Here is a 27,163-nt window from a genome sequence, read left to right as displayed (position 1 = left end):
ATTTAACCTAAGAATTGAAAGACTTTAGGAGGACAGGATGAAAAAAAAATGTGAATTGACAACTGCTGAAGGTGAAAACAAAGACTGGAAAGATGATGATTTATTTAAGGGATGTCTCAACAATTAAGTGTCAAAAGGGAGAATTTGTTTTGTAGCTCCTCCAGGGACTCTTGACTGGCTGCAAGTCTGAACTCTTTCATATGTCTGGGGAAACTGACCTTTAGTCCTTTGGCCTTCAAACAGCACAATGAGAAAAAAAAAAACTAGTAAAAAAAACAAAAAACAAAAACAGCCAATGGGTAATGTTTCTGGTGTCCACTAGATGCCACAGGAGGTGTTTAAAAAAAGGATCATTCAAAAAAAGTTGATTAATCAAGACCAATCACATTTGATACGACCAGTTTAGTCAAGTCGCTAAAGTTGTGAGGTGACATCACAGGGTAGGCCTTGTAGGCTGCTGACTAAGTGCTCATGTTTTATTGATCCATCTATCCGTTTTTGTTTTTTAATGAGAGAATTTCACAGCAATTGAAAGTCTGAGCGTCAGACTATGAGGTGGTGTTTTTGACTTTTACCCATTTGGCATGGAAACGTATGAAACAAGTTCCTTTGCCCTTTGAAATCATGAGGCTGTGCGCTTCTTTTCATTAGCGAAAGATCAGTCGACGTATCTAACAACAATGAAAACGCATTCAAAATTGAAGCGCCTGTCAAAAGTTAGTGAGCGGGAAGCACAGACGGTGTTTGCCTAAGTCGGGACTAAACAAGTCGCTTTGGTTTTTTGTTGTTGTTGTTGTTGCTTCTCTTTTTTTCTCATTCATCGAACTGAAAATAGCATCTCCTTGGAGGCAAAACTTCATTTGCAGTCTAAATTATTTCCAACACATGCACAACAGCAGTTCCGTCTCAAAGAGAACTTTTGTTCACTTCAGAGACAACATGGTGCCTTGGAGTCCAGCCAGTGCGAGACTTTTTGGTCTCTCTTTCTTTCCTCCGAATTAACACATCTGCCTCCATCGACAGGTTCTTTTCCTGTGGCATTCTCTCAAATGTCAGGACTCCTAACACACAGCCGCATAGGTTTTTGGCTAAATATTTCCCGTCAAGGACCCCTCAATGGAGACTGGAGACAATTAGCCCCCCATAGACCTAAAGAGGTCTCTAGCAGCACTTAGAAAACATTAATTTGGCAAATATTTGAACCGGTAAGACCATAAAATGGAGAAGGTTTAATGGGAGGCACAAGGTTTGGTTTTTAATTAAATCGCCGTCTCACTGCAAAGGAGTTTTTCAGTAAAGAAGAGATCATAAAATTAATGAAAAGCTTTTTCGCACACGTACATAACCAGTCAAAAGTTTGGAATGTTTTTTTTTTTTTTGCTTCTTTTTCTTTACTACTTTCTACATTAGCTGTGTTTCCATTGCAGTTTTTCACAAAATATTTCAACAAAGTACAACTGTGATTTGCAGGCGTTTCCATTGAATCGCATGAAGCACAAAAGCCGTAAATCTCGTAAAATCTCGTCCCTCGTGACCCCGCTGTGAGGAGGACGGAGGTACAAAACATTTACGTTTACAAAACATGAGCGTTAAAAGCTTTTAGCGATATTTGAGAGGTTTTTCGAAGTTTAGGTGTTTCCATTGCCCGTTTTTTATTGCAATATTTAGGTTCTTGCGCAATTCTAGGGGTAATGGAAACGCAGCTCGTGCAGAGATACCAAAGACATCAAATACATTAGCAAGATGTGTGGAACTATGTAACAAAGAAAGCATTTTTAAATGACTAAATATGTTTTAAGGAGGTAAATATAGAAGGTGGATATTTCTTTAAAAAGTCTACAATATGAAACATGTCTCGGTTTAATTCACTTTTTTTTTGTTGACTACATACTTCCAAATGTGTTCATTCATAGTCTTCTGAGAATCTGCAATGTAAATAGTCGTCATAATGACAAAAAAGAAAAATCATGAACTGAGAGGGCGTGCGCAGACTTTTGACTGGTAGTGTACATCACCCGCAACCGCGACTGCTCTGTGTCAGCAAAGCAAGTTCAGTTTGCCTTTGATGAGAACCAAAATCACTGAAAAGTGAATATCATCGAAATAACAGAGAGCAGGTGCCAGAAGTCCACGGACAAGTGCTGGGGGTGGGGCTTCGGAAAGTTATTTTGCCCACTTTTATAATGTCCCTGCTATATATATATATATATATATTTTTTTTTTAACATGGTCGATAAGGCTGTGAGGAAAAAAAAAAAAAATGACAGCGTGCGAGGCGGTCGATGGCAGCGAGAGGGGACTGCAGAGGGCTGCGACGACCTGAGCAGGTGTTGAACAAAGAGATGAAACGCAGAGCGGGAAAAAGCCACGGGGGCATGAAAAGATGTCGAACCAAAAGACAACCTTTGTGATTGTGCGGGCAGGAGGACAGCGAGAGTCGGCAGTGGGATCTCAGTGGGTGGCCCGGCACATCAAAAGGCAGCTCGGCTAAAACAGCACGACGGCGAAAGCAACCTCCGCACACATTGGCTTCGACAACGGTTTAGGACAGATTTATGATCGCTCTTTTTTTTTTTTTTTTGAATAATGTCCCGACTTGAACAGGAGCCAGAGCTAGATCTCCGTCGGCAGCGGTGGTCGGAGACATTAAGCAAGCAGTTCCACTAGGTCAGTGTGCAGGAAGTTGCAAAACTAAACTGAGGACCTGTCTGCTCCCAGCCAACACCGGCTGCGTTTCCATGACAGCTTTTTTTTTTCGCAAAATAAAAGCGATATTTCTAAAATTTCGTCAAAGTACAATTGCCATTTGCAGGCGTTCCCATTGAATGGTGTGAAGCGCAAAAGCCGTAATTCTGGTAAAATCTCGTCCCGCGGGACCCCACTTTGAGGAGGATGGGGGTACAGGATTTCTTGCATAAATCTGCATTTTGATGTTGTTTGCTGTCAAGAATGGTTGTTATATTTTCCTCTATGATTACTTGTAAAAAAAAATATATATATTTTCCGTCTCCTCCGTCCAAATACATAACGTAGTTTTCACGTGACCACGTACTGGTGATTTGTAAATGCGGAAAAAGGTGCTTCCATGACATTTTTGCAATATACCTCTATATCGATACGTGTGAGCGTAAAAACCTTTCAGCAATACTTGAGAGGTTTTTCAAACTAACCATCACCAGTTTTTTAATTGGGGTTTTTAGGTTGCGCGCAATTCTAGGGGTAATGGAAACGCAGCTGGCGCTACAATCCTGATCTTTGCTTGGGCTTCTTCTATGTCATTTCAAAAACTCTACCTCGATTTTCCAATTCAATTCTACATGCATTCCTTCCCCTTCTGCTTTGCGGATGTCGGCGACACAAGCCAAAAGGAGGGAGGTGAAGAGGAACAAGAGGCACCAACCTTTAGTGCTGACAACCTTCGAGGTCAGTTCCAGGGTTTCGATGTCCTCCGACCCGATGTTCTCCAAAGTTATGGTCAGCTCCTGGGTCTCGCCATTGAAAAGCTGAACCGACACGGCGCTGGACAGCTCCTCTTTGGACATTGGCTGAGCCGTGTGGGCCGACCTGTTTAGGGTCGAGGGAGAAGTGAGTTCACGAAGACGCAGCGTCAAATGTGAAACTTCGAACAAAAGAGCCAAGGCTTCCGATAGTTAGATTCAATACACGTGAATAATGCAGGGAATCATGGCTCAGAGACAGGGTAACCGTTTAGGTTTAGAGAAAAAAAAAGCCATTATTGGATAGTGGTTTGGACTATTAAAAGTCAACAACAACAACAAATGTGCTATATGTGAAGAGAAATCAGTGTTTGATGCAATATTTCTCATCAATCTCTTTTTGAAGAACAATTACTTAGAAGTTAACCAAGCAAGGAAGTGTGAAATCAGATTAAGTCCAAGATATTGAGTCATAGCACAATATTTTGATATTTAATCAAAATAATTTGCTCCCCTCATGCTTTGACGAAAAACAATAAATGTCTCAAAACCTTATTAGTTAGAATATTACAGTGTTTTTTTTTTTGTTTCTTCTTAAAGAGTTGGTGGGCTGCAACTGAGGATTGAGTGTCGTTTTCAATTAGATGTGGAGTTAACACCAGCAGGTCATTTAGCCATAGTTTAAAAGGAACGCTATCAATTTTGCACGTAAGGCTGCAGCTCAGAGTCGCTGTTCGTGAGTGACGCACAAACACCAAAAGTCCACTTTTCAGATTTTGCATCTAGAGGGGAAAATGCACCCCAAATATCGACCCTTTTTTTTTTAGCCCCCCCAACATAATCCCATCTCATAACATTGATGTAACACGCAGGTGGCTGCGCTAAACGCAACAAGCATCAGATGAAGAGAACCCTTCTGTTTTTATCCCCTTTTAACTTTAATGTGTTATACAATGATATGAGTGACTATAAATATTTATTACACCTATTATACACCTGACGATGCTGACACAACATGATTGTATGACACTGAGTGACACTCATGTTTAATCAGGGAAATGGCCTACATCTCCCTATGGTGGCTCTATTATATGGTTTATAGGGCACTTTAGACATATTTAATTCAATGATAGAAGTATTTCAACGGCCAATTCAACAAGTATCCCCCACAGTTTCAGTCGCGACCGCATGAGATTATGCAAAGAGCAGCGCACAATTTATTGTAATTCAAATATGTACAGACTTTTAAAGTTACCAAATCACCCCTTCCAGCACAGTTCACGCAAACAAAGGAAACACTGCGGGAGATTGGGGCTGCAACACTGTCATTTTGACAGTAGCGCCACATTGTCAGGAAAATGCAGTGACAACTGTTTATTTTTATGAAATGTAATAGATCAATAATAACTTCAAATGTATTTGAACACATTTGGTAAATTGCAACAAGATATTTAAAATAAACAACAGGCAATTTTGTTTTTTTGAGCTCCAACAGTGAGGATTGCAGGTGAACTTGTAGAGCGTCAACAGAACAGAACATGACAACATGTCACGGAAACGTATTCATGCATTTTCCTAAATCGTGAGGCTTAAAAGACGAGTCTCATGGTTTAGGATGATTCAAAATCCATCTGTAAAGTGATCTTGGGTGCTCAGAAAGGCACTTACAAATAAAAAGTACGCATGTATGTATTAACGCAACAGCCAAAGTCTGTTTCTGGAGGCAACGCACAGCAAACGGGACCACACAGCTGTCGACGTGGGCGCTCGCTAGAGCTGAATCACAGCCCGTGACGCATGCACATGTAGATTTACTGCTGCGCGAGTGCCGCCTGTGATTGCACGTGCAGAGTATTAAGCGGGAGGCGACGCTTCCTGTCTGAGCGCGACGGCAGATCAACACGTCGACGTGAGCGCTGGCTGATAATTCAAGTGCTATTGTGAATGTGGACATGCCATGATTCAGCCATGAATGTAAACCATTTTTGCTGAATTGGGGAAAATACATTTTGAAGTGGAACTGAATTATAATTATTATCATCATTATCATTAATTATGATCATTACTATTATTATTATTATTATCATTATTATTATTATTATTTATTTAAAGGATTGTTCCTATGTCATGCCTACACTAGTAATTAAGAAACACAGTAACTCAAACCTCTATTGTGCTTTTATTGACTGCAGTTAGGTTAGGCATCACAATAACTCTAATCCTCAATATTATTTTTTTCCTGTGCGTTCCCAACCCGCTCTGCTCTCTCACCACCTGGTTGGCGGTACAGGGGCCAAACCGGTGGCCTCGCGTGTTAAAAATATCATAAATAGCTCGAGATGATGGGATTTTCCCTAAAAGCGCAGACAAAAGAAAACACATAAAGGGCTTTTAAGCTGGAGGCCTGAAGACATCTGAAGAGCCAATGAGGGACCTTTCCGAGCGAAGTCAAAACCGAAGGTCTCCCAGCGGGTTCGCTGAAAGCACCCGCGAGGCCGCGTATTAGGTTCCATCTGCTGCGTTACCCTTTTTAGCGCTGCAGAATTAAAAATAAATAAATAAAAAGGTTTTACCACATCTGAAGGCACTGAAGTGTGGTACTTACAGGCATGACCTAAATAGTGGATTTTTTTCCTCTTCAAGGGGCTGTCAGAATGATTTACAACCCCTCCAGTAGCATGCTTTACCTGTTCCAACCCAGTAATAATGCATCCCATGATTCCGGCTTTTGTGTTTTCCTATTCTTTCTGCATTGAACATTCCATCACGCCAACGCGATGACAGCCAATGCTCCGGCTATTCCAACAAAACCAAACCGTTTCTGGCTAAGAAGAACAAATAAGAAATGATTTTCTAGTACGAGGGTGTGCAAACTTTTTGACTTGTGGGTCACAATGGGCTCTAAAATTTGACGGAGAGGCCGGAGCAGCAGCAGATGGGTGGAGTGTTTGGGTGACTCACCTCATAGGAGAAAAAAATATATCATGGGATATGTAGAAAACATGGGATGTAATGTCAATTGAAAATGAACAAAAGCAAAGTTACAACAAAATGTCTTTGAAGCCCAGCGGCATTTAGCTCTTTATTGAAATGACACTTGAAACACTGAAAAAATGGCCGCTATTTTATGACTTACTTACAATTTATAGGATTTCTTCAAGTTCGGTGTGCCGGATTAAAAAGCTTAACAGGCCGCATGTGACCCCCCCGGGCCGTAGTTTTCCCACGCCTGTTCTAGTAAAAACTGATTCACTGCTTTCCACATGCATTAAAAGACATATTTCTTTAAATGATTTTATTTAAAAAAAAGATCATTACTTTTTTAAACTATGCAACATCTATGTATTCGTGCACAGGATAAAAAACGTTTTATTCACTTTGCATTCACAAACAACGGAAAAGCTGGAATCAAGACTACGAGGTTAAAGTGCTTTACGAGTGTTTAAGGAGATTCGCATCAAATGGCGCAGGTGTAAGTATGTTTTTCATGGCAAAACAGGCCCGATGTCTGCCCCGACTCTACAGACAACATGAGCAGGTGACTTCAAACACCCACAGCTAAATCTCTTTTGTTTACCACGAGAAAAATAAATAAATAAATAAATCTTGGAAATGTAACAGCATTTTACAAGCCAGACACGATCCCTCAGTGTTTTTTGTTTTTGTCGTTTTTTTTGTTCTTCTTCTTTTTTTTTTTTTTAATGGTCTAGTATTAGGCAAGAGAACTGCTGCAGACAGCAGCGTAATCCCCGCCAGCGATTGCACACTGTCCCCTTTTATGTGCGTGTTTTTGTCACTGACAAGTTCATATTGTTATTCAAGTGTGTGGAAACATTATGGGAAAAGACGCCTACAGGGCAAAAGCTCTGTAACAGCATTACGGGTAAACACGGTTTATTCAGAGCTAGGCGGGAACAAAGTTAACTCGAGAAAGTACCTTTTCGTCTTATTTTGTTGTTTTTTGTTTTTTTGTTTTTTTCCACCCTTTCTCAACCCAGACTGGCTCAGCTGAAATGAACGACTGATTATTGTGTTCATCGCTTCGAATGGGAAAACGTCCAGGGAGAGACGCCGAAGACGGGAGATGACACCACCACGCGAGACGGATATTTTCAAATCCAGCAGAATGAATTGCGGGAATTACTGAAGTGATGAAATAACAAACTCTGAATATTTTTGTTTTGTTTTGTTCTTTTTTATCAGATGCCATTTTCTTTCCGTCGTCACGTTTTCAATCACACTTATTTCTCAATAAAAAATATTTGCTTTTGGAACACGAGGCGTGTCGGCTTTTGTGAGAGTGTCGGAATCGTGTTTGCTAAAAGAATCTTGTTCTTTTTTTTTTATCAGAAAATGAATCTCGTGACACACACACACACACACACAACCCCCATCCCCACCCCCACCCCTCCGCACCATCCCTCATTCATTTGGCGAAACGACGCAAACGTGAGATTGCTTGGGACAGTCACTGACCGTGGTAGTGATGTGCTGAGCTGCAGCCGAGGGAGGGAGGGAATGACTTCGACCAGGCAGCCGCTGGTCTTCACGCCAGAGAGACCCTCCAGCAGGCAGTCGCTGGTCACGCCGAACACCGACGTGTGGTAACCTGGGTTCGGGCGACATGGACGGAGGTGAGAACATCGAAGGGACGTCTGCTGATACACCCAAGCTCATTTGATGGACGGCCAATCAAAACCCTAAAGTTAAACATTTACTTATTTAAGACACTTGTACTTGAGGATTGGACCGATACCAGCACGGGGTATTGGTGCCGATACCAGTAAAGGCTATTGGTAACAATACCGGGGTTATGTACTCTACTCATACTCATAAAATACGTTGCACATGTATGCATATGACAATGTTGTGACAGTCAAGCCATGTTCTAGAAAACCACGCTGAGGGGTGCGGTTCAAATAACAGAACATCTGTGGAAAAAGAAATAAAAATCAAAGTAATTCTACAATGTGCGATCATAGGACTCCGTATCGGTATTGGTGCGTTACGAAAAGCAAGTACTGGTACTCTACTGGTTATGTAAGACACTGGTATTTGGTGCAGCCCTACTTATAATGATGGTAAATTCATGATTATCTTTCTTAAGCTTCAATTCTCAGCCACACACTTCACTGCGACAACTGATCCAATCTTGAAGGACGCGGGCAGTACTGCGAAGATCAGTACTTGAGTATCGATCCGCTTAACACGAGCGTTGATATATGGAACTTTGTTTGAATCAAACCCAACATTTCTTTCCCCTGGGCAGTTCCGTGACTTTACAACGTTTTATTTCAACGCAACATTTCAACGACGACATCCTTGTCGGACTTTCCTCGCAGCCTGGCGCCGCTCTCTCGTGCGCGTGGGACGAGCACTTACGACGACGAGGACAACAAAAGCGACATTTGAATGTACAAGAGAACTATCGTTGAAAAGCGACTAGTGGGCGCCGCCTGTTTCTTTCTTGGCAGCACACATCAAAGCTATTTTTGATTTTTTTTTTTCTTTTTCTCCCCCCCGGCCCGAGCCGCTGGGTCAGTCGTGTTCACACTGCAAACAAACCACTCCAGGCTCCGAGTGGAACCCAGCTGAGACCACCTCTTCTGGGTAATCCACAGGCTCGATGGGTTTTTTATTTTTTTGTTCCGCGTCATGGAGCCATTGTTGTGTCCGCACACATCGAAACAAGCCGAGCCAAAGACGTAAACGCCCGCCCCGGTTTCAGAACGCTTCCAATTGTCCCGGGTGCAAAAAAACATGCACCTCGAGCGTTGCCCTCGAGCGTGAGCCCGGCTCATCTCGTCTTTTTAGCGATTTTGTGAACCCAGACCCTCCGGACCCTTTTCTTTGACCCCGCCTCTGTACGTGGCACGGCAATAATGAGTCATTTAAGTTATGCTGATCCGAAAAGAATCAATGTAATCCATTTCACTGCCGGCACAGCTGGCGAGCCCCGTGTCTCGCTTGGGCGCTGCTGTTTACAGAATGATCGGTGAAGAGGCTCCCGTCTCTTTATTTAAAGGGCCAATAAGCAAATCTCATCACTATCGGATGTAAGGTCTTAAAAAAATTGGTATGCGACACTCTAGTGTTTTTTTTTTTTTTTTATCTTGGGTAGGGTGTCACATCACACGACTGTTGATGTCAAACCTTTTCTTGCCCTTTCTTCACAATGGCGGACCGGCCGCGTGTGTGAGTGTTAGTGCATGTGAATCTCTGCTTCCTCAACCACCCATTGGAACGGCTACTACAAAAGTAATAAATAACTGGAAGCAACCACCTCGGTGGTCGCAAACGGCATGAAACTTGCTCCAAATGAATGCTAACGTAAGCCAAGATGACGACCGCGATTCTGAAAAAGGGTTTGGTTGACACGCTGTGATCACTGGCGCCCTCTAGCAGTGGGGGAAAAAAAAAAATTGCACATTGCCAGTGTGAGTGTTGGACTCGCTCGTTCTCGCGCAAGACGTGAAAGGAACAGAGCATTTCGTTTGCTGGACTCACCATTGATAGTTATGTTGCCCGCCGTACGCGGGACACCAACCAGAGTGACGGGATACAGGCCAGACTCTGCAGGAAGGGACAGAGCTGCGGGCAACGATTCAAACTCCACTCCAGAAGTCAGCAGACCCTAAATAACAGAGAAAGAATAGATCAAAACCCTGGCACGTCAACAGAATTTGATAAAGACCGGAGCAACGAGAAGTGAAATGAAAAGGACAATCAATCAATCAATCCCTCCCTTCCTCCCCATACGTGTATATATATATATAAATACACACACACACATATATGTGCGTACATGCACACACATATGTATGTATGTAAACATGTATGTATGTATACATGTATATATACAAATACATACATACATACACACACATACAGAAATACATACACACATATACATTTATTTGCATAGATTTACAAACTTCAAAGTTAATGACCATTTCGTTACCACATGCATAAACTATGGCCACTGGTCTTCTGACCGTTTCCGAAGCAATCAGACTGACAAAGCTGCGCAAATAAGCGAACCCCTCCACTCTCATTCCAACTCTGTAAGCCCGCCATCTGAATCCGCGGCGAGAGTTCAATGCCGAGCATCCCTCCCACTGTTCGTGATTCATCAGCCTAATACGCTCGTGATGTCCTACAGATTAAATCTTGGGCGGACATTTCCATGGAATAAATGGCTCCCCACGGCATATGGCCACTTGAGCCATGTGCGCTGGCGGAAAGATGGAAAACACAACTGGCAACTGACAAATGGAGGGAGAAGAAAGGAAATTTCATTTATCGAGGGTTTTTTGAATATGATAGGCTTGACGTCCAACAGAAATGTCACTTTCTCTCAAAATGTATGTTAAATAGGACCGTCCGTGTCCCAGCTGCCATTGCATGTGGCACATTCTCAAACTCACAGTTCTAATTAGAGTGGGCTCTAGTTCTCAATTTAAAATGGAATGCTTCCTGAATCATTTGTATTCATTTCACTTATCAAGCTGGGAAAGAACCCTTATGTGTTGGTCCGTGAGTGACAAACTTGGAAGGAAAACGGTGAAGTGGACCAAGCACATTTGTCACTGCTAGTTTTGACATCTTGTCGTTTAGTGCCAACTGTAACGGAGGAACATTACTCCCACCAAAGTCACTCAAAATGTGGGCCAAAATCAAGACTTTGAGTCATTTCTTTTTTTTTTTTTTATTCCAATGTGAAAATGACGTCCAGTGTCTGCAGACTCGAGATGATATAATGAGTCCCGAAGAGCAGACGAGACGTCACTGGTCGAATGAGCCGAGCGCCCAAAGGTAACGCTGACTGTCCTTGCTTTTTTTGCTCCAGGACGTTGCGCACCTTTATTGGACGCCGGGAGCATCAGCGGTAACCTATTGGAAACAGCTCACTTCCTTTCAGCGTTGAAAAGGTTAATTAGTCCGTTTCGCCAACAATAATGATTATAGCAGTTAAAGCAGGTGAGATGGTGCCGACCACGCTGAACCTAGGCAGTGTGTAGTGATAGCTGCCTCGCTTTAAAGGTTAACTAAGGAGAAGGAGAGTTTAACTAGGGGAAATACTCTTATTGCTCTATGTATATTCTTACATATGAGAACCGTTGACTGCAACTATACACTTTTATTAATGCATTTATTTCGCAGTATGTTAAGCTTTTACCAGTATAAAAATCATAAATACAGCCATATTTTACACACTGGGCCTTTAATGTATGAGGTGAACAAAAATCAGTCAGTGTCATTTTCAGTTATGTCTACTATACAACATCATCTCTTATCAGGTTTTTCGCTATTTGTGTGTACATATTTGAGGAAGTGTTACTAGTTCAGTGTTGAGTGGTTCTTTAGAGCACATAGTCACTTTGTTGGAAGTTTTAAGCTGCTGGTACATGAAGGGAAATTCAAAAGGCAAGTCAGAGATAAATGCGCCGCCAAATACGCGGTTTCTAATATTTTTTTAAACACTTGCTTGAGAGCACTTTTACTCGCGTATCGAGGCAAATGAAACAACACAAGCCACCTTGTTTCATCATTCAAGGGGGGAATCCGCTTGAGGTTTAAACAACCTGACAGTGACGACAGATGAGACGAAACTCTCGCTATTCCGAGCGCAATAAGTAACCAGCCAACATCCCGTAGTTGCGACAGAAAAGTGAGACGGTGACCCACTTTAAAAGGGTTGAAAAAAATAAATAAAAGCTGGGTATTGGCACTCCAGTTGTGTGGTCGCGGGGAAGGATGGCCTCCGTCTTGCCAAAAACCACTGGGTCACCTTGGTGCAGAGGATGGAAAAGTGACCCGGAGTGAGTGTGTGTGTGTGTGTGTGTGTGTGTGTGTGTGTGTGTGTGTGTGTGTGTTTGTTTGTTTGTGTGCTTCTGCTGTATGAGCGCTTGTCTATGTGCAACGGGTAGATGTTTACCCAGGTTTATTGGCAGTCAGAGGAGATCTCAGCAGCAGCGCGTCAGCCTGTCCATTCATACCACAGGAAAGTCGACACCACCACCTGAGGTTCCCAGCTGCCGCCGCGCCGTGGGTCGCACCAGCCTCCATCTGCGACCTGATCAATTCACCCCGTGGGTGGGGACGTTCTAATGATGTACTGTAGTACCGGGACGGGAAAATGTACTGCTAGTCCCTCAAGGTCAGATGGCTACCGTAGCTGCGTTTCCATCACCCCTAGAATTGCGCGAAACCTAAATATCGCAATAAAAAAAAAAAAAACTGGTAGCGGAAACACCTTAACTTTCGAAAAACCTCTCAAATATGGCTAAAAGGCTTTTGACACTCTCATGAGGTGATTTTCAGACGTATTGACATAGATGCATATTGCAAACATGTAATGGAAACACTGTTTTTCGCATTTACACGTCAGCGGACGTGACGTATGGGGTCACGTGACCAGTTCACTTCAAATAGCTGCTCCAAAAGGCAAAAATGTTTTGTACCTCCATCCTCCTCAAAGTGGGGTCTCGCAGGACACGATTTTACCAGAATAACGGCTGATGCGCTTCACACCGTTCAATGGAAACATCTGCAAATCGCAACTGCACTTTGTCGAAACTTTGGAAATAACAATTTTGTTTTGCGAAAAACTGTCACGGAAACGCAGCTACTGTGAGTGACTTGTACGCTAGGAAGGCCACTGGGGCGACTTTGTCTTTTCGTACACCCATGGTCCTCTTTCTTTGTAGTGATGGGGAAACAAATTTGACTGACTCTGGTCAGTTACCCCAACGCCATTTCACTAAGTTATTTGTTCCGTTATGCAACAGAGCTCTGGGGAAACGTTAAAGGTTGTTGAACATGTCTGTGAAGGTTCTCAGGCATCCAGGCCGTCGAAGTCTTGGGGATTAAGTTAAAGGAAACGCCCAAGTCCCAACCGGTGGCCAACGCTCCACCTTGGTGGTTAATGCTCCACCTTGGTGGTTTAATATGTGGGACTCTCCAGAACTCTTTCAGAACTGAAGAAGCCTTTTGGGTGAGAGGCCGAAAGTCTTCAAGATACCAAAACAGCACACTAATGAATCCATTTTCCCGAAAGTATTACTTCGGTTACAGCTGGGGACCATTTATTTATTGGTTTATTGTCATGACAACTGTCTCTATCTTTCGACATCTGATTTTAACAATTTGGGCAGAGAGAAAAAGTTACAACCCTGTTTTTATGAGTGCCTTTTTTTGTTCAAGTTGCTTTGATTTTTCTGTTTTTCATTTGTCATTATTTATAATAACGTCACTAATGTTTCACCGCGGGCGTCTGATTGCATTTGCAGTCAGCCGAAACAAATGGCCTTGAGGATTTCCGAAACTGGATTGATTTAAACCTAATAGGACTGAATCAATTTAAATCAGGTGAATATTTGAGATGTAAATGTAAAGTAGAAATTCAACCAGTATTGAATGTCTCTTGGCACTTTTGCATTGCAAATGAAATAAGGCATAAAGTCTTGTGAATGTTTCAACATATTATTTAGATCTTCTCCACTCTTGTAACAAAGTTGAAAAAATGTCACCAAAGCTATGAATAAAAGTAGTAAAGTAGTATAGAGGTAGATTTAAGGGCACTGGCTCTTCCTGAAGTTTTCATCCACTCTTGGTCTTTTGGGCAGTGCTCAAAGTTTCATTCCAGAAGAAGTCCGTAAACTGCAGAAAGGCAGGGAAATAGCTGCAAGACTTGATTTTTATTTTTTATTTTATTTTTTTTATTGGCGCAGGGATCGTTGAAATGCCAGAGGTGACACCTTTGCGTCTGGCATCCGCTCAGAACTCAAAAATACCTTATTTACATATAAATCTCCACATTTAAGAGGCTGTAAATCAAGTGAATTAATGGGGTGATTTATTTATTTTTTTTTTTGGGGGGGGGGGGGGGGGGGGGCCTCACCGCATGACTTGAATGATAGCAACTTTCTATTCGGGGAGTTGGGAGTAATTAAACCGCTGTGAATGAGGAGGGGCAAACGTCTTCTCTAGGTGACTCTTCAGTCTAGTAAATGTGCTCACCTCAGTTTGTCTCATACACACACAAACACACATGTATATAAAAAGAGTAAAATCCAGCTAATAATTACTCCACCGTGGCTGAACGCTTTCCAGACGTTTCACCTCCAGCCAGCGGGCGCCGAGGTCCGAGTCTGTGCGACGCCGTTGCCGAGTCGGACGGTGCAATTAAGATTTCACACTCAGCCACATGCATATTTTACAGCAATTTGTTCGCCCCCCTGCGCATAATTAAAGGCAGCACTGCTTTTGATAGGAGGAACAAGGCGTCCCGTCCCGCCGGGGTCGCCGCAACCTGCCTGCGGCGCCATAGACGCGGCTGGAGAGCCCTTCGCTTCGCTTCCGCACGCGCACGCGCGTGGTGCAAGAATCGCAATTTACTCCCTGATGATGCACGGCTCATCCCAGACTTTAGTTCCTAATGCGCGAGAGCTTTTGCAAAGTGACAATGCAGTCTGCTCAGGCTGGACGCTGAGCGAAACAATTAAAACAGCAGTCCGAGAAGAAGGTGAGCGTGCGTCTCTGTAAAGGTGCAATTTTCCTGTCACGCGTTGAGGGATTTTGCTTTCATCGTTTCTTTCAAATATTCCAGTTGGTAATTAACCAGTGAAAAATATTTTCAAAGGAACCAAATGTGGCGACCACGGACAAAAACTGTGGTGTTTCTCTTGCCCTCCCGCAGCTCGTGTGGGGTGTTTTGTTGCAGGACCTCATTGGTTTTCAGGCTTTTATCAGATATTAATACAATTCTTTTTCATCAAATATGAAGACCCGGCGCCTTAAACAAGAGTGCACGGCGAGTTTATGCGCGTTAGACAACACTGACCATGTTCTCCACGCGGAGCTCGTAAGGCATGGGGTTGTAGACCATGAGCTGCACTTCACAGACGTCGCCTTGAACCCACTGGAAGTCTGTGAAGGGGAGAGAAAAAGAAGACATGAAAGGCATAAAGGCGCACGTTTGAATGAGACGTCGAGAAGGTATTAAAAGCCATTAGTGATTAATGACGTGAGAGATGTTAGACATTAGGCTTTGCTGCTGTTCAGAGATGTAAAGCAACTGTTGGCAATAATGTACATAAGTTAAAGAAGAAAAATAATCCAAACGTAAAGCTTTGTAATGAATTTTTAATGATTTCAATATTTTCAAAGTCACAAATCATCACTCTGCTGCCTTAACAGCCCTGCGAGCATCAATTGCACTCTTTGTGAAATATTCACTGTGCTCATTTTTGACTAATAAAAGCAAAGCATACACCCAGATGTGTTAGCCAAGCATATGTGGCTGAAGAGTAGAAATCATGAAGTGAATCAAAGTTGCTTAACCATTTAATATTGTTTGTCGACTTTTCAAATATAACTCTGCCCCAAAAGCCATGGACACACACACCAAGGAAAGTGCCACAAAGAGTCCACAATCTAATCAGCCAATCACGTAGCAGCAGGGCAATGCATTTAGAAATGTAGAGGTGGTGAAGATGGCTGCCAGAGGTTTGAAAAAAAAGCACAAAAAAAAATAGGGATGAAAAGGGGATTTAGGTGACTCTGAACGTAGCGACTTTGGCCGTCTGTGCCAGACGGGCTGCAGGTCTGAGTGAGCATTTCAAAAACTGATGGGATTTTCGCCACAACACATTCAACTCTGGGGTTTACAGAGAATGCCTTCCAAAAGAGTGAGCAGCAGTTCTCTGGACCAAAATGCTTCATTCATACCAGAGGTCAGAATGATATAGCCAGACTGGATCGAGCTGGGACGCAGTGCACTGGGTGTAAATGTCTATTAAAAGCTCCTGTGGCATGTCCTGGATCACAGATTTGAAGTTCCATCTACAATTGAATTTTTTTTTTTCTATTAAGACTACCAGCAATCAAGTCCCCACAGCCCCATTCTACAGATCACCACCTTATAATAAAAAGCCTCAAATGAGGTCATCAATTGATGTTTTATGGGCAGTGTTCAGCCGTTATTAGAATTTTCTATAGCACGTTGGATGAGTTTGGTTTTCATTTAGGTTTTCCTAGCTGCGGCTTTAAGTTCTGGGTTGGCGGGACTGCAGCTTCCACCTTGGTGACTCACAACTGTTCTGATTGAATTTATTCAATATAAATACTTAGAATGTATATTTCTTTGTATTCCAAAGGTATAAAAAAAAAACCTCATGCATACGGCTTAGATTCAGTTTATGTGTTTTCTCCGGAATATTACGGAAAAGTCATTACAGTCAGATTCAAAGAAGTGAAAGCGATCTCTCAAGGGTCAAGGTTCATTATGGGTAGAATGTGCGCGTGTACTGATTCTTTAGCCTCTTAATGGACACAGAATCAGATTAGTTTGAACAATTGCCTATTCTTATGAAACATGAGAGGAGCTGAATTGGGATCAAACGTAATGTTAACAGCAGGAAGTATTACATCACAGCCTATATCAAGCGTTTGCAGAGGGTGTTGTGTCTATTTTTAGAACACTGATGGAAAAAAAAAGAAAAAATACCGAAATAACCAATCTTCATATTTCGAGGGAAACTGGTGAGAAGATTCAATTTAGCGCTGAAACGGTCATTAAAAATTGGATTTAATACGTTGGAATGGCTTGTAAACTCAATCACAGCACAGTCAGAGCCATCTCCATTTGAAATGGAACAAATTTGGAATGTCAGTTGTTCCCTAATGGAGTGCTCTGAAAATCCTCCATTCACGCGGCCCATTTTGAGGAAGGGGAAATAAATAAATGAATGAATAAATAAATAAATAAATAGATAGGACTTAGGCCAGCTCCAGACATGCACCTTGGGAAATTAAGTCAGTCAAAGGAAAAAATGTCTATGATATGAATGGCCGCAGAGCCCGGCACAACCTCAGGTCTGGCTCACAGGCATGCAAGTCCGAGCCAGCCAATTAAGTGTGAAATACACCTCAGAAACTAGAGAAACAGGGTGGATCGCTTCCATCTTATTAGCGTTGCCACAGTCCTGCCTCCTTAAAGTGGCACTTGAGATTCCGCTCGGATCGCCGGAAAGCTCTGCCTCTTAGCGCAAAAAGCAATAATAACTGCGTTTCCATGACCCCGAGAATTACGCAGAATCTGAATATCGCATTAGCAAACTGGCAATGGAAAAGTCCAAACTCGGAAAAACCTCTCAAATATCGCTAAAAGGTTTTTACGCTCTCGTGAGGTGGCTTTTCAGACGTATTGATATGGAGGTACGTCGCAAAAGGAATGGAAACACCTTTTTTTTCCCCCCGCATTTACGCGTCACTGGATATGACGTACTGGGTCACATGACCAGTTAACTTCAAATGAAAATGATGCATTATGTTTGAACGGAGGAGGAGAAGTAATATTTTTTTACAAGTAATCAAAGAGAAAAATATAACAACCATCTTGAACGCAAACCAACGTAAACAAACAAAAGAAAACGCAATTCTCGGGAAGACATTTTATGGGAAATTACGGCTTATGCGCTTGACGCCCACCATTCAATGGAAACAACCTGCAAATCGAAATTGTACGTTGTTGAAATTTTAGCAAGATCGCTTTCATTTTGCGAAAAAAAACTGTACTGGAAACGCAGCTAATGAATGCCCAGAAAAGCATTGCCCCATACAGTATTTGTTTTATCGTTATTCATTTATTCATTCATTTATTTATTTTAAAATCAGACAATTTTGTTTAATGGGAGCTCATGTTTGCAGGCAGAGGCAGTTCCAGCTCCTTATCGAGCGAGAGGAAAGTTTGCCGGGGTTACCGCACACACACAGCGGAGAAATACGCAACGAGTCCCGCACGCTTGCGACATTAATGTTTCATGCTGAATACTACAGTACATCATGCTCGCGCCTGGACACGGGTGCCGAGGTCCTCGGTGTGCGATGATGATGGAATCCCAGCGCACCCATTCAAACGCAACACAGGGCAAACTCCCGAACCCCGCGAAGTATTGAAGTTATCAGCAGCCCAGGTGGAGGCGCGTTTCTGGAGATCGTAGGCGATATGGTGAGCGGACGGACTGAGGAGAAGCACCTAAATAAATGAAAACATTATATATATATATATACATATATATATATATATATATATATATACATATATATATATATATATATATATATACATATATATATATATATTTTTTTTTTTTTTTGCACAGCATTTAATCTAATGTTGATCGTTGGTTTGCAGGCAGGTTGATAAATCTTTCTTCCTTCCATCCAATGTGCAGCCCCCCCTCGAGATGTCTCAAGTAAAAAGTGGTTTCCCGCCTTTGTGCGGGTGCTTTTGCCGTTACTTGAAGGAAGGAGGGAACCATCAGGAACAGAGCAATTGGCAGTCGGGTGAGCCGGAGATTTTACATCATAAATAAGGGAAATGGGAGAAATTGTAGCCTGAAACCTGAAACTTCTGCAGTGCCTGGAATAAAAATGTTTTATTTCAATTGTAAAATTGAAAGACTTGGAAGCAGATGTAGTAGGATGCTGTTTAAAGCCTGTTTAGTTGTACAAGTGAGAAATAGAGAGTCGTCGTCCGCTTACAGACATCGCAGTTTCTCCCTCTCGCAATTGTATTTTGTCCTCCTCTGTGCCTCTGCAACTTATTTGCGTGTTTGTTCATTTGTTCTTCTGAATTTCTTCCTTGTATTTCATTGTGGGCAACCGGATAAAATAGGTAAAATAAATAAATGAAAAATAAAGAAGCCGACATTGTGGACGGATCAAGTCTGAACGAGTGCCTCTCATCATCAGAAATTGTTGACATGTCTGCACTGCACTTGCACTGTGCCGTTTAGATCTACTACAATTTACATCCAGTGAAGGTAACAAACTTTGACAACATCCAATTTTACAACAGCATAACCAAAACGGGCAGCAATTTTCTAAATTGCAACCACGCAGCTTTGAATAGTAAACAAAAGGGTGCGCAGCACAATGCGGTGCCACTGGAAAGAACGACATTACCATGCACACGGACGCTCAAGTCCCCGTAAACCCAAGAAAGTCTGACGAAAGATGATCTTATTTCTGACTGCAAACTGACTGAAACTCAGTGACAACGTCAAAACGGGTCTTCTGGCCACTCGCTTTGTCCGTCTACCTAAAATTGCTTCATACCCATCTCCAATATCTTCCTGGAGGGGAAAAAGCGGTCAGAAAAATAACATCCAGTGGACCTGAGAGCAGGCAATACATAACTATGTGAAAAGTACGGTCGGACTGAAATGGAAGAGAGTGATGTAAGCGATCTAAAATAGACATCGGTGCTCGCTCAAGTGGGAGCAGATGAGGACATTTATCCATCTTTATGGCTTCAGTGGGATTTTTTTTCGAACACATTAGGCGACTAAATAAGGTCACGTGACTGCCAGCTAGGATCAGCTTGTGCAGCATCAGTTTCCAGCTTGAAATAGCACACTCATAAAAAAAAAAAAAGAAAAAGTGAGCCTTTTCAAGCATTCTTGAAGCTGGAGGTCAGCGTGTAAATTTTTACCTCGACATTGTGTTCCAACTGCAGCGACTAGGATTTCAAAAACCCAGAGAAATTGTGCGGATTTATCGATGTGCCTTCGTCTGGCCCATGAGGAAAAGATACAGCGTCTCGTGTACCAAGCACCCAGGGGGAGTCCACTTTTTAATTTACATTTGACTGACACCCACCACTCGTTAACCGTCAATCAATAAGAGCAACACCACTAATTTAAGATCTGGGATCCGCTCAAGGTTTCTGCCCGGCAACAAGTCAGTTCTTCCTTGTCTCCTCCGTTCCCGTTCCTCAGGGGGAACAACTGGCTTTGAGAAGCAAAGTCTAGACTTGGTCGACGTGTGAACTGCCCTGATGCAACTTTATGATGTGGTGCTAATACAAAATGAAGCTAATTTGATTTGATTTCAATGTAGCCTGCCGTTTTTATGTAGGAAATGGTTTCCCCAAGTGCAATCAGGGCCTGCCACAGCTTGTCAGCAGGTCTAAAGTCTTTATTTCCAACTATTCTTCTTATTAGTCTGGCTTCAATGCTAGACAGATTGTCCGGAAGCCGGCCACAAAAAGAAAAAAAAAACTGTGTTGGGTTTAAACGTAATAGTACAGAAGCGCATTGCTGCCACACTAGAAAAAAAAATATCACTATCACATTATTTTGTGATCATTTTCACATTATTTTGTGATAATGATCACGTAAAAACATGATAGTTTCACAGTATAATGCGATACTGAGCCGTTTTTTTTTGTTTTTTTTTGTTCTGGGGTGGCAGCAATGTGTTTCCGTATAAAAGCTAGCAATCACAATTCCATCACTAAATCGAAGACATGGTTAATTTAATAGCATTGTAAAAAGAACAAACACCAAATTCCATGAGGGTTTTGCTGGATATCCTCAAATTCTGATGAGGATCTGAAATTGCAAGAGTATACAAGACAATCCAAATACGGAGGAACAACATAGTTTGAAATCAAAATAGTTTGAGATTCACCTTTTTGTTTTTACTTTTAGGACAAGAAAAGAACACACGGAAAAACACGATTTTTTTTTAGGGATGCGTTTTGTTACATGGTACTTGGGAGTGGAAATCTTAACATCAGCTAAGGTAGATCGGAAGCATCTGGGGGGTATCATTGATTTCTTGTCAAAATCCCTCCTCTCCTCATTTATAAGTAAACTTCTGCCAAAGACGGTTCAGTCTGAGACCGGGTCGAGTTATGCTGCTCATGTCTGATGTAGCCTCGAGGCTCCCGCTTGCAGCAGATATAAGTAAGCTGCAACAAGGACCCTGCTAAACCTGTATTAGTGGAATATTTTCTTAATAATTCAAATTGAAACACGTCATCTGCAGCTCAATGCTGATCTGTGTCACGCCACGGCAGAGCTTCCCACATCGCCCAACAACCCACGGTCACAAACAGCTTTACATTTGACTAACATCAAAGGTCTGTCAGTTACAATAGGAGGATGGTTGGTTTATGAAAGTTAAAGTTTTTTTTTAACTCTCTCTTTCACAATCACAATGACATATTTCTTACTCTAAGATTTACTGGTTTGCAACTCAGATTCAGTTTCCTCATTTCAATCGTCGCATATTTCCAAGGGTATTTTCTTCACCGGCCGAGAGGCAAGTAAAGGGAAAAGAGATGCAGTTAATAATGCATCACTTCTGAGTAAACCTGAAGTCCATTTCGCACTGCAATTTTAATACATGAATACTATGTGCTGGAGAGCGGCTGTGAGAATGCATGTGCATTACATCGTGTTCTAGTGAATATTTAAAAATAGACCGGTAATTCAAGAATGGTCACATCGAAGAGGGGGGTGGGGGGGGTGGGGGGAAATAATACCGTTATGCTTACCTATTTTCTTACAGCGGTCCTCTCCTCTGTTATGCATGATGATGGGCGAGTAGATGAAGGGGCTGGCGGTGGACATATTCTGTCCCAGCAGGCCTTTCACTTTGTGAGGACGCAGGCTGACTGGCAGATTGAGGAGCTTCACCGATCTATCAGGGGCATAATATGCGCCGGCATGAGTGAGACATCGGGGCTTTTCGAGCCACTTATGCAAAACACTGCAGGTAGCCTTTGCTTTTTCTTCATTAATGCAAGACATTTGCATGTGATGCAACACTGAATAAAGGGCTACAAGGTCGGGAAAAAACCAATGACGCCAAGAGAACAGGGTGTATCTGCTCATCACATCGCAACGCAGCGCACACAGACTCGTGTGTTGTGAGACGAGTGCGCGGCGAAATGACTTCGGCATGAAAGGACCTTTATTATTCCTGCCAAAAAGAAAGTTTGTATTAAGGTGAGGGACTGCTCTTTCAGCCAAAGGGTCAATGGCATCCTCCTTCTTGAAAAGTGGCATCGCATCCAGCAGCAATACTTTCTTGTGCTGAGCTCCGTGTGATTTGGACCGGAAGGTTTAAAGGTTTACGGCGAAAATTGTGGATTGTCTCGAGGTTCGGCTTTCACTTTGTCGCTACGAAGAAACAGCGACTTAAAGTGGTAACAATTAAGATTGCAGCACTCACCCGCTGACCCTCCCTCTCCCGAGCTTGCCAGTGAACATCTGGCCAAATTTTACACAGTGGACCTTTAAACTTGGTTCACATTTTGCAAGCAATGGTTCACATGGAGACACACAGGAAAAGGTGTCCCTTTAATGCACCAATTGTAATAGGTTGGTAATGTTTGCAGTGTGGAGTTCAGTTACATTTTGGTGTGAGTTTTCCCAAAGTCAGCACAAGAACTCTGAACTCTTTCCACCTATTAAAAACTAGGGACGGTTTCTTCCACCAGGCTGTTAACCTGATGACCTGGGTGGACACAGAGGAAAGGAAAGCACTGGTTCACATCTTCCCTTAAGCAGGTATCGCATGCACTATTGTAAAGCAGGTAATCCACACTAATTTACGGTTACCTTAACTGCAAACTACAGCAAACAGGGAGCTAAGATACACATTGTTCGTCTGAGCAAACTTGGCCAATAGTGTTGATTGTCACAGTCAGCGGTTTGAAATAATAATTAGAACTCTATATATATATATATATATATATATATATATATATATATATATATATATATGTATATAATAATGTACTCAAAAGAAGCCAGCATCCAATTTACGCAAACGGTGGAAGTAAATGGTCCTGCAATGAAACCCGCACTGGCAGAGAAAGGAACATATTTTCTCGAAATGTAAACACACCATTACACACATCAGAAGCACTCACGGTCGCGACTTACCGGACAATGGGAAGCTTTGTAAAGGGCACCGGAGGGAGCTTGAGGCCATCAGGAAGGGTGATGACCTCCATTCCACCGGGGCATTTGGAAGTGTAGTTCTCCAGACTCTGGGTCACTTCTTTCTTCTCTGTAATTGTAGCAGAGAGCAGCGGGGGGGGGATCAATGAGCGAGCGGCCCGAGTACATTAAGAAATCTATAGACTTCTACCCAAATATTGGACGACAAGCGGTTGTGACCGGACGCGGCTTCCTCTAACACTCCTCACACTCGGATAAGTGCCGTGTCCACCGGGGGGGGGGGGGGGGTCATCCCTACGTGTGAACTAGTTGGCAAACGTTACAGGGCCCCGAGCTGTGCACACCTCACCCACGACAACCCGGGCTTAAGTTTTATTGCAGTATTGATGCATTTCAAGGGGACATTAGAGCTCAGCCAGCAAGCATTTGTCTTTCAAGAACCTCGCACAGACATAAACTTTGATGGAAGGAGCCTTAAGATGTGCTACTGCGAGCCGACGTATATTGAATTTCTTTCCACCTCTGTTGGAGAATAAAAAAATGATCCGTATTTGAATTAATCAGAAGTCTTTGAAAAAAAGAAAAAATAAATATTATTGACAGCCTGGCGGAAAGGAAAAAAAAGAAAACATGACAACATCCATTCCTAACGTTGAACATATTACACACTGGATTTGTGAAGGGAACATCGGATTCATGATCTAGCATTCTTTCATAGATGACTAGATTCACTGCAGCGAGCACTGAACAACCACTGAGCATGCAGGCATCTAACGGGAAGGTGACTGAATGTCAAGCAGCAGATGACGTAGGCAAGATGATATTCCTCTTATTATTATTTCTGTATAATTTATTTTTTCTCCTAAATTACAATTTGGGATACCATTTTGGTAGGGTGCACTAAACGTGCCTGATTGAGGCTTGTTTTGTGAGTTTTGTAAGAGGACTCGGCCAACTACTCAGAACGCAGAAAGGATGAATTCATGTATACGCAAGACATGAACCTGTAGCCGATCCAAAAATTGAAAGCTAATAAAAGACGAAAGCTGAATCTAGACTTAAGTTATACAGCTTGTCTACATACCTCAGCCGTGCCAACTACAGCTAATATCATGTGAGTTTTGGTTTTTATGTTTTATACTTCATGACTCAAGCACACTTCTTTTTTTTTTTTTTCACATGCGGGACCAACGTTGTTCAGTTGAGGCATATTACATTTGTCTGTTGTTGCAAGGAATTCTTTTTGTGTTTTTTTTTTCAAGAGATTAGCGGGGTTGGGGGGGGCAGCAGTCTAAGACACCATTCTCTTATTCATGCTCTTAAATTTTTCCATTTTTCTACCAGAGTGATACTTTTGGAAAAGAGACCACCACTCCAACGCTCCTCTGATGAAATGGCAGTAAAAATACTTGCCCACTTATCGATATAAGCTGGCATCCGTTCAGTTCCCCCCCGCCTTGAACAATGGCCAGGCTGCTGGCGGAAGCCAAAAGTTGCCCAAGTTATCTTTGCAACGTCGACGGAGTGAGCTTGAAATAGATGGAGAGGGGAAGGTGGCAAAGACAAAAATGAAGCAGCGAGGGCCGGATGGCTGATACCTCGGATATTGGGACTCAAGGCATTCGTGATTGATGGCAGGCTCGGCTTTTTTTTTTTTTTTTGCTTCTTTTTTTTTTTTAACACCATGAATGAGTGATCACAGCAGCCACCTGTTTTGTGTGCCATTCCAGGAGGGAAAGCTGAAAGACAGATTTAGAAAATCATGTTTTTTTTTTAGGTTTTTTTTTTTGCCACTGAGAAAAGGAATAACGTCAGTGCAGCAGAGCCACAATGAACATGGACATTCATTTTCTCATTTGGAAAAAAAAACGGGCGATGTCAGGACAACCGAGTGATCTAAACTAACAGAAAAATCTATGATTTGAAGCGCTCGCAATTGCTTTCCACCGTTCCCTGCAAAAAACAAACCCAAAACAAACAACCAATGATTCGCTGGGAAGCTAGAACAGCCTGCCCAGACAAGTAAAGCTATTATTTTTTTTATTTTTTTTATTTATACTATAATAACAGCAAAAAGAACAGGTGGAGCTTAAGAATACTTTATGTGGTTCCACATATGAAGGAATCATCGCCTCCACCAGTTAAGAGTCAAAAAGCAGAGAACAAAAGAACAAATGGAAGCATGACGGCGAAGTCTGGGTTCTATTTTCTATCTTTATTTGCACTTTTTGAATTTGCCGTCCACGTTAATTGTGTCTCCGTTTGATTATTTCTGTGCTTCCAACAGCTTGATCCCACCCAAAAAAATCCACTTGTGAATAAACTGTGAATTAATAGCTCGCAAATTGGCAGTAATGAAAGAGCTGGGATAACTCCGGCAGCATGATTTGTCAGAGCCAATCCAACGGAATTTGTCGCGTGGCAAGTGTGATTTTTTTTTTCCCCCCCAAAAGCCGTTTTGTGAGAATCTCGTTAAAAAAGGAGGTGGGTTTGTGCCTATTACAGTATCTATAAAGGGCAAATGGCACTGCATTGATTTGATAATGCACCAACACCACCGCGTTTCACGGACGATGTGCTCCCGACAGTTTATTCAAGGTGAGATAAGTGGCTCGTAATTTGCTCTCCTCTATAATATCGTAAAAATAGAAAAAGTACCAGTGTTGCTGCACCATGGACCAGTGCTGTTACTTGTTTGGGTGGTTTGTTGGCGCAAAGCTTGTGCCATAATGTGCAAACTCGTACGAACAAGAAAGTTGGTAGCAAAACGAGCGACTTCATATAAAACGCAATATTTTCGGGGATTTTTTTTTGTTTGTTTTCGTAATGTTGATGTGAATGTAAAGTAAACTCAGCAAATGCTTTGCATGCGATTAGCTGGTTTGTGCTAACAAGCAATGGTCCGTTCAGTGAAAACTAATCAGTTCACTGTGGCGATCCCCAATTGTTTCGTTGTTTCACAACAAAACAATTGGTGACCAGCACAAAGAGGACACTGAAGGAGCGCCCCCTCAAGGGCACTCTTACCTTCTATTGTTTTGAAGCTTGAGCAAGTCACTGATGTTTTTTTCAAGTCAAAACATTAAAAATAAAAATAAAAACACATCTGGTTATTTAGGATGATAATAATAAAAAAAAAACCACAGAAACACTGCATATTGTTACTATTCACACAAGTCAACGCCCTCAATTTTTTTTTGTTGTTGTTGGATGAAAGACGCTCCATGAAGACGTCTCTGTCGGCAGTGGAATTGATGATGAGCGTGAAAAACCACCACGGAGTCGACACGGGCGCTTCGGCTGAGTTGGCGCGGCGGGGTGGAGGGCGTCATGCCGAGCTACGCCATTAGCAGACAAACAAGCAACGCGCCACTCTCCTTCATTCTACGCACTGCGAGATTTGCGAATATCAAAGGAAAAGCAGCACATGCAAAAAGCAGAAACATTTCTTCTTCGTTCTTTTTTTTTTGCGCCGCGGCCGTGACTTGTTAAAAAGAAATACATCTTGCTCGAGATTTAAATTGGAAGCCTCTCCGAACCTAGTAGTGAAGAATCGCGGACGTGCTTTAGATATTTAAAAAGGAAAATAAGCTGGGATGGTCTGAAAGTTAGAATCGAGGCTACATTGCAAGTGAAACCAAAAAAAATTATTTATTTTTTTTTTAAATGTGTTTTTCTCCAAAAGATGTACGACGTTAATTTTGAAGCGATCCTCAAAACTGTTCCAACTGCACTGTTTGAGAATGAGCTAATTCATCTCAACGCCACGTTTGATGGAACCAGCTCAAGACCGCCGGCCTCGCGGAGATCACTCCCCGCACTGAGCTGTGAGCTTTATTTCTCTCACAAATTATAAAGCAGCCAATTCAAAGACGTGAGACGAGAGCTTCAAACACCTTCAATGATGCTGTAGACTGAGAGGATGTACCCAAAACAGAGTTTTAGAGAATAATAGTGTGA

At 42.3% G+C, this 27,163-nt stretch overlaps 1 protein-coding gene across 2 annotated transcripts in view; it reads right to left on the bottom strand.

The window, feature by feature from the left end:
• trappc9 (trafficking protein particle complex subunit 9) overlaps positions 1–27,163 on the bottom strand; it is a 167,310-nt gene that overhangs the window by 118,374 nt on the left and 21,773 nt on the right. For both annotated transcript variants that reach the window (XM_076011176.1, XM_076011177.1), the window contains 6 exons: positions 23,186–23,312; positions 21,790–21,935; positions 15,283–15,368; positions 9,945–10,071; positions 7,914–8,046; positions 3,401–3,564 (listed from right to left, as the gene is read on the bottom strand). In XM_076011176.1, the coding sequence (XP_075867291.1) occupies positions 3,401–3,564; positions 7,914–8,046; positions 9,945–10,071; positions 15,283–15,368; positions 21,790–21,935; positions 23,186–23,312 (783 nt within the window). The remainder of the gene's footprint in view (positions 1–3,400; positions 3,565–7,913; positions 8,047–9,944; positions 10,072–15,282; positions 15,369–21,789; positions 21,936–23,185; positions 23,313–27,163) is intronic.

This window comes from Nelusetta ayraudi, unplaced genomic scaffold, assembly GCF_046127955.1.
Source record: "Nelusetta ayraudi isolate G7.1 ecotype Tasmania unplaced genomic scaffold, CSIRO-AGI_Nayr_v1 ptg000135l, whole genome shotgun sequence".
Taxonomy (NCBI): Eukaryota; Metazoa; Chordata; class Actinopteri; order Tetraodontiformes; family Monacanthidae; genus Nelusetta; species Nelusetta ayraudi.
The sequence above is the reverse complement of the archived record's forward strand: the minus strand, read 5'-3'. Positions and strand labels throughout refer to the sequence as shown.